The sequence below is a fragment of the Triticum dicoccoides genome, chromosome 3A (assembly GCF_002162155.2).
Source record: "Triticum dicoccoides isolate Atlit2015 ecotype Zavitan chromosome 3A, WEW_v2.0, whole genome shotgun sequence".
Taxonomy (NCBI): domain Eukaryota; kingdom Viridiplantae; phylum Streptophyta; class Magnoliopsida; order Poales; family Poaceae; genus Triticum; species Triticum dicoccoides.
In genome coordinates, this window is record NC_041384.1 from 145894528 (window position 1) to 145902643 (window position 8116).

Genomic DNA, 8116 nt, shown 5'->3' on the forward strand with positions numbered 1-8116 from the left:
GGAGGGCCGCATCTATGAGTAGCTTCTTTGATCCGGTCATGGTGGAGTAGTTACTTTTGGATCATCTCTGGCTCTTCAGGTGTGCTCGTGTGTATGTGAGCAGGCTGTTTGTTCGTTGTGACACATTGTTGTATGGATGTGTATGCGTCTTGTATCGCTGCTCTGATTTTCCTCTTTTGCCTTCAGAGTCCACTCGGTTTGCCCCTCGCCTTGACACTCGTCTGCGATTGCTTGATGATGCGTCTCCTCTGCACTTCAGGTATGCCTGTTCCTGCATCTGCCATGATTTGTTTACTGCAGTTTACATGCATTGTTATTATAAGTAATTTGATGTTAATATAGTTACGCACATGACAAATTTGGGTCAGACGACCTATTAGTCCATTACTGCATTGTTGCTGATAGCATAACAAAATCAGTATATGTTACAGATTAACAATAATCAAATCTGACTGAGACATGTATGCGTACCTTATCTGTTCCTATTACCTAATAAGTGTACCAACATGAAATGAGTCTCATTAAGTAATGGGAACATCTGTTTTTGTGTACCATGTGTTTGATCAAAATGCAGACATACAAGGCGTTTGAGTGAGTACCTCCATAATTCAACATATTCAGCTCGGTTACGACACATGCATGTGATTCTTCTGTTGCCTATAGCCAAATCTCTCTATGTCGTGTGTAGTTCTTGCATGGTTAGCAAGCTGAAGTGTTGGGTGATGCTTTTGCATACTTAATGAGGTGAAATGTTGGATGTTGCTCTTGCATAATTGGCTGGTTTAGGTGTATAAATTAGAATCAAACTGAACTATAACAATTTTGAGATCATGATTCGGCATTCACATGAAACTGATCAAGTAAATGGATGTACTGCGTCACGCATATGTACAGATTTAGGCCATTTGACCAAAATAGGTTGTAACAAGTACAAAACCCTTACAAAGATGCATGTTAGTTACACCGGCGCATACATGCTAGCAAATCTCAAGCTGTTTAAATAATTGTCTGTTTCTAATTTCCCGAAGTGTATAGGGACTAGAACCTTCTGTGCACAAGAAAAATAAGTGATTATGAACTTGTTTCTGTATACATGGATTATTCATAGAATTGTTTAGACTGTTTACTAAAGATTGCAAGAAAGAACTTGAGACAATTAATAAGACATTATCCATTTGAACCACTGAAGGTAAATATTTCTTGCTTGGTTGTTCCAGGTATGTTACAATATTTGAGTTTCGTAGCTCAAGATGTCGATTCACATTGTCTTAATTCCTGCGTGCTGGTTTCTTTCTACCCCTTGGCAGGGAGATCCAGGAAGGAGGCGAGTACGACGGTGGCAGAGGAGGAGGATGAAGGAATAGGCCGGGGAAGTCTAAGAAGAAAAGGTTAGTGGTGCCATCGTTCTTTTGCTCGCCTCGCTGCTTCCCCATCCAGACGACGAGATGTCGCAGTCCCTCATGTTCACTAACCTCTTCGATGTCAGGGGCGGCACCGTCGTACTGAAACTCAAGGTGAAGGTTTCTCCGCCCCTGCTCTCACCGTGGGCATGCATGGATTTCTGATAAGTGACTGCTCTGCCGCTCATCAGGCTGCCGACCTGCTGGTGCGTGCAAACGTGCTCTACTTGGACCCAGAGTTTGTTGCCGAGATAGCATAAGTGGTGAGATTTGGTTTCGAATCATCCGCCATGATTCAAAGGATTCGTTGTTGCTGGCATGGATTTTGTTTTAGCTGCACTACACCAATCTAAGATGGCAATATTGCTTTTTGTTTGTACCTGCTGATTGAGTATGTTTTGTAACTGCAGGAAGGCTGTGAAGGACATATTTCTTTCTTATTTTATAAAGGTAAGGTTTATGTTCAGTGCATTTAATAATTACTCTCTCCCCTTCAGTATTTGTGATATGGGTAAAATAGATATTAAAGCCTCTTTCTATATTGCTTGGTCAATCTACACTGCAATTTATTAATTTGTACTAACATAAAGCTGCACACTTGTGTAAGTACTGCTTGATGTTGGCCATGATTAGTTCATGCTCGTCTTTTCATTAAAGACATATGTTCAGTTGCAATTTTGGATATTTACACAGTTGTATGTGTTGCTTTTCTAGATTTTGTTCGTGCAGAAATTTGGTTTTTGATGCATTCAAACATTAATAATCAGCAGCGACATCAAAGGTGAGAGGTATGAATAAGAGCGTCTCTTCTACTGTACTTTTTTGGTGGCTTAAAGTGGTTTCTTCTCTGAATTGGTTTGGTTTTGCAGGTGAAAAGAAGTTATGTTGGTAGATGGTTATGCATCTACTGGTTCTGAGATGCAAGTTGTGACTTGATAGCTCCCTTGACTCAGATGTCATGTCATCTAATTGGGCAATCATATTTAATTGTTGAATGTGTTCAATCTGGTTGGGGATAATCCACCACCTAAGAGGATCAAGGTCTCTAAAATATTGTTGTTTGTTTTGTTATCAGTTGTAAATTCTATTCCAAGTTCCTTGCTTATATGTGTATGTTCGTCAACAATTAGAGAAAAAAGAAATGAAAGGGTCGCTTATCAATCTGGCATCGCACAAACTTCCTCTCAAGAGGTGCCACCGGGTGGCGCCCCAACCCCTAGTGTAAGTGCAGGGGCGGAGCTCTGTAGGGGCTAAACCGGGCCATGGCCCGCCCAGGATTTTGACCCAAATTTTTTTATATAGGCATCTCCCAAGCCCACTAGCCCAGCCCACGTGCATCCTCTCGCTTTCGCGCACAGAGCAGCCTTGCTCAAAAAAAAAAAAACGCACAGAGCAGCCGGAGAGAGGTAGGCAGCGCTAGGAATCCCTACTCCCCAATTCCCAAACTGTCCCACAGTCGAGCAGGGAGCACAGGAGCAAGCCGCTGCCGTCGGCGAACCGACGGCGTCTATCCTCTCTCGCCAGAATCCCTGTATCTCACAGCCACGGTTCAGCCCCTTGCTTTCCTCCCTTCCCCCGACTCTCTGCACCTGCTCACAGATGACATCTGCTTGGGCTCGGCCACGCTGTCGTGCTACTGGCCTGTGGCCTGCCGAACCACTTCTGGCGGCTGGCGCATGAGCAGATCACTGGATGAGCTCTCCTAGTCTCCAGTCTCCTACTGTCCTCCAAGAGTAGAGCAACTGTCAGAGGCAAGAGGTAATTCCCCATTTTATCATTTTTGTTCAGTTCTTTACATCTACTTATGAGTCATGAACTCATCTATTTTCAGTGTCCAGTGTTTATAAGAAACAGATTTTATCCATATGGAATTCCACCTGTACAGAATTCTGTTGACTGTTGAGTGTCCAGTGGGATTTCTAACCATTAGCGCCAACTATTCATCTGCTTTGAGTGTCCAGTGTTGAACTGTTGATAAAAAATAGTTGTGTCCATTTGATAAGAAAGTGAATAGCCCGATCTTATACAAATTGCAACACAGGTAATCATGGGCAAGGAAAATCAATCTCAGAGAAGAATTGATTTGGTTTTTAAAAGGAAAAGAGATGACATAACTCGAGTTCAGGAAAACTAGATATTGCCGTTGCTTGAATTGGAACAACATAACCAAAACCAGTACGAATAGGTTCGAGCAAATGAAGCTGTTACATTCGAAGGTATTGAGTTCTTGCAGCGTGCAGCGAGACCCTGGAAGATGAGAATCTTGCCAATAATCTGTTAGTTCACATAGAGGGTGGAATTCTAGAGAACTACAGCCACGAAGATGTCCTTGCAGATTTTAGAAGCAAGGGTGACCGGAGAGTCGATTTGTAGTATGTGAGTAAGTCACATGTCTAATGTCTCAAAGCTTTTGTATTAGCTAACTTAATAGTGGTTCAGGGTTAAAATGTATTTTGTTGTATATATACATACTGCTTGCTCCATCCGGTAATCATACTGATGCTTATGATTCAGAATTTCAAAAAAAATTGTGCTCTTGTTTAGTCTGGCCCGCCCAGCATTTTCTTTCAAGCTCCGCCACTGTGTAAGTGGACACTGGACAGCTTGCTGGACGTCCTGGGACTTGTCCGCACTGACCACCACTTTTTATATGGGATCTGCATATACAAACACTGATACAATGGATCGTCGAGTTTGGTGGCGCTTGGAGATGGGTGGTGGCCTGGGGTGTGTCGTCACTCGGCAGCGCGTTGAGTTGGGGGGCGCCTGTGGTGGGATGGCAGCGCTTTGAGCCCTTGTGGAGGGCGAGAACGAGAGATGAGGATGACGAAGCCGATGCTCGATAGAGGAAGGGCAGAGCTGCATTTCGTGGAGACGAGCCGACGCTCGATGGAGACTGTGATGGGGTGGTTCATAACCCAAAAGTAGGTGTCAAGTGAGAAAAGGAAAAAGAGAAAACACAAGAGAAAGAGGAGGCAATGAAGAATCACTTTGAAAGACAAAAGAAGAAGGTTGAGATCGACGAGGCCAATACCCGGTCAAGAGCCAAGGAAATGGAGGGTCAAGCAAAGAAAGGCCTGCATCATGGGGGCTGACTCGAGAAACATGACCCCAAGAAAATTGCTTGGTTCGAGAAGAGACAAAAGCTCATGATCCAGATGCATGATCATCTTATATTTGTTTGTTTTTGCATGAACTATGAGGCCGGAGCACACACGGGGCTCGTGCGATTCATTTGGTGCAATATTACTTGTCATCATGGCATAAAATATTCTCTTGGTACTATGGAAAAAATGCTAGATCTATTTGCTAGTATATGTTGCTATTCCAGCCAAATGGAAAAAAGGTGGGTAATTTTTTGTCTATTTATTTAGGGGATTTTTTTTGTCTGGTTGGGTTGGCCAGTTGGAGTTGCCCTACAAACTCAGAAACATCTTTCATGCCTCATTTGGTTTGGAGGAAACCAAAATATAGGAATTAGAAGTTGTATAGGAATTTGATAGGATGACATTTACCATCCTAAGGAATTGATTGCCTTATTTATTTCTACGCGCAAAATGAGTTTTGAATGGATGTGTAGTTTTCTCAAAAACACATAAAATGAGCTATGAAATTTATGTACACATTATCTACAAACCGAATGCGTTATATAATTTTTTTCTCTGAAATCCTTGTTCCTATGTTTTTCTATTTTTTTGGGGAATCCTATGTCTTTTCTATTGAAATCCTGCAAACCGAACGAGGCCTCAGAGTTAGCAGGCCTAATTGGCATGGAGCCCCGCTGCGAATAACCATTCCCTGTCCGGCCCAGCTTTGAAAACCTCGTCGCCTACCTCTTTCACACTTCCTTCGAAAAATGGGCGCCGCCGCCGTCCTCCTTCGCGCCGCCCTCCGCCGGAGCCGCCCCGCCGCGGCAGCTCTCCTCTTCCCCCGCACCCTTCCTTCCCCGCCAGTTCCGCTACCTCCCCCTCCTCTCGGTAAGATTCCTCTCCCCTCTCAAACCAAACCCTTCAACCCTCCTCGTCTCACCGTCCAGCTCCCCGATGCAGCCCGTGCTTCACCTCTCCTCCCGCGCCTTCCATTCTCCGCCGGCATCTCGTACTCCACCGTTGCAGAGATATCGGAGCCCCCCGCGAAGCCCAAGGGCAAGCCAAAGAGGAGCCCAATGAAGCAGTCCCGCGTCGACTTCACCAAGGTGGACGCGGCGCTTCTCCCCACCATCATCCTCGTCGGCCGCCCCAACGTCGGCAAGTCCGCGCTCTTCAACAGGTGAGAGGCGCCACACGCGCTTAGTTTCCCGCGTAGCCCCATGCTCCATGGGGTAGCCATTTCCACAAGCACCTTTAAGGCACCGCGTCTTCTTACAGATTCCATTCAACACGCACTCCCCGGGATAGTTCCGAAGCGCTCGTTCTGGCCAGCAACCATGCTATCCTTTGTGTTGCATTGCTGACAAGTGACAATTATCTGCATCACTGGAAAACCCGGGATGCCACAGTACTTGATGGTTGCGACCATCTCGACGATAATACATGCCAATTATGCATTTTCCATGTGCACCTTTGAGTTTGCATGTACATATTGTTGTAGTTACACCTTCTACTGGATTGCATTTGGCTATTTAACATGTGATGTTGTTATGTTGTATGACATCTGCACAAAATGGTTGCTGTCATCTTGGTTGTTGTAGCTGCATATGACATATTTCCTCAGGCAGCTCTCTTTAAGCTTGCACATGCACCTATATGTCTCCAGCATAGTGTTATTTATTCTTTGATACTCTATTATAGCTTTTAGCTCTTCCATGTTACATACACCTTGACACCATTTGGTTTCCCTAGTCAGCACTCAGCACTATGACATAGTACTCCTTTTGACAAATTTCTGATGTTATTAACATCCTATTATTTAATGGTTTTACATTGAGGAATTGCAGCCTACATAGTTTGCCACTCTTATTCCATTCAGTTTTTTTTTTAACTTTGTGCTGATTTTTTTATGAATGTTTTTAGATTAATACGGAGGAGGGAGGCATTGGTGTATAATACACCTGGAGACCATGTCACCCGCGACATTCGAGAAGGAGTTGCCAAGCTTGGAGATCTTCGTTTTCGCGTGCTTGACTCAGCTGGACTTGAGACTGCAGCAACATCTGGGAGCATTCTTGCTCGGACGGTTGACATGACAGGGAATGTGTTGGTCAGATCTCAATTTGCCATTTTCTTGATTGATGTCAGGTGAGTGTGCTTTGGTTTGCTATATCAACCTATTATCATTGGAGTGAGGTTGATAAGTTGATACTTGTTGCATAGTAAAAGTGTAATGGCTTTCTCAGGGATGGCCTACAGCCACTGGATCTTGAGGTCGGGCAATGGCTACGAAAACATGCATCTGGTATACATACCATTGTCGCAATGAATAAGTCTGAGTCACTTGATGAGCATGGAGTTTTGACCTCGGCTGCTGGAGAAGCCCACAGGTTGGGTTTTGGTGACCCAGTTGCAATATCTGCAGAGACAGGCCTCGGGATGGCAGAGCTTTATGAGACACTCAGGCCATTATTTGAGGAATACATGTTTCAGCTTCCAAATAGTAAGTTTGTAGCTGTATCTTCAATGACTTTGGTTCTGTTAGTATAAGATATTTGTTTTGATATGTCGTGACTTCCTTGTAGTTCCTCTTATCTTTGCTTTCTTTCAGTAATGTACTGATTGATAAAACTGATACACTATTCATAAGTGTGACGAATTTGCGTAAATAGAAGATTTCAGCTAGGTATCAGAATTGCTTAAAAAATTCTCCATCCACTAATCCTCTCTCCATATTGGTTCTGTTCAAGTAGAAATGGAGGGGTTTGGGCATTATAGTTTATAAATCAGTGACAACAAACCACCACCTATTGAACTTTGGAAACAGTATATTCCGTTTCCTCAAGCAATAAGAGAAATTTATGATCCCGTACCGTTAATTTCTGGAGGGAAAACCATGATGCCAATGTATGTAAATATTATTCTTGGTTTTCTGTCACGTGATAGATGGACTAAATCAAGATGACCCTACTTCCGAGGCTGAGGCCAATGAAGGTGATGAAAGCAAGCTACCTCTGCAGTTAGCAATTGTGGGACGTCCTAATGTTGGGAAGTCGACCCTACTTAATGCCTTGTTGCAAGAACAAAGAGTTCTGGTTGGTCCAGAGTCAGGCTTAACAAGGGACTCCATCCGGGCTAAGTTTCAATTTGACAACAGAACTGTATATTTGGTAAGTTAATTTGCTATATGAGAGTTCAATAATATCTTTTTGATGCCTTTTCCTATATGGCTGTAGCTGCCGTGTTAGACCTTGCGACATCATGTTCAATCAGGCTGTCTCCATTTTCCTGAATTGGCATTTTCTTTCTTGTTGGCGATGCAGGTGGATACTGCTGGTTGGATGGAAAGAGCGGGAAAGGAGAAAGGGCCATCATCACTAAGTGTGGTACAATCAAGAAAGAATCTGATGAGAGCTCATATTGTAGCTCTTGTGCTTGATGCAGAGAAGGTACTTTCACTCATTCAGCTGTACACTAGTCTGCGACCTAAAGTCCTGGCTATAGTATGCTCCCTTTTATCTGGTTAAGGGGAAACTTTTTCAGTGCTATTCTTCTTTGTTCTTCTGAGGTCTTGTTGATTACAACGAGTTGATTCTATTGCTTATGCCTGCATTATTGGCAGTAGCT

General features: G+C 43.7%; 1 protein-coding gene and 1 long non-coding RNA gene across 4 annotated transcripts in view; both read left to right on the forward strand.

The window, feature by feature from the left end:
* LOC119267642 lies at nt 1-2561 on the forward strand. 2 transcript variants are annotated; one of them, XR_005132529.1, is made up of 7 exons: nt 1-79; nt 187-259; nt 1308-1388; nt 1487-1663; nt 1811-1850; nt 2115-2188; nt 2270-2561. It is a non-coding gene; the product is annotated as an uncharacterized LOC119267642 (long non-coding RNA). The 2 variants fall into 2 exon arrangements; XR_005132530.1 differs by having other exon boundaries at nt 2115-2181.
* Nucleotides 2562-5213: 2652 nt separating this feature from the next.
* Nucleotides 5214-8116, forward strand: part of LOC119267643 (GTPase Der-like) — an 8557-nt gene continuing 5654 nt past the window's right edge. For both annotated transcript variants that reach the window (XM_037549073.1, XM_037549074.1), the window contains exons 1-6: nt 5214-5377; nt 5450-5669; nt 6413-6637; nt 6736-6992; nt 7436-7659; nt 7813-7938. In XM_037549073.1, coding sequence (XP_037404970.1) covers nt 5257-5377; nt 5450-5669; nt 6413-6637; nt 6736-6992; nt 7436-7659; nt 7813-7938 — 1173 coding nt within the window. In that variant the 5' untranslated portion in view covers nt 5214-5256. The remainder of the gene's footprint in view (nt 5378-5449; nt 5670-6412; nt 6638-6735; nt 6993-7435; nt 7660-7812; nt 7939-8116) is intronic.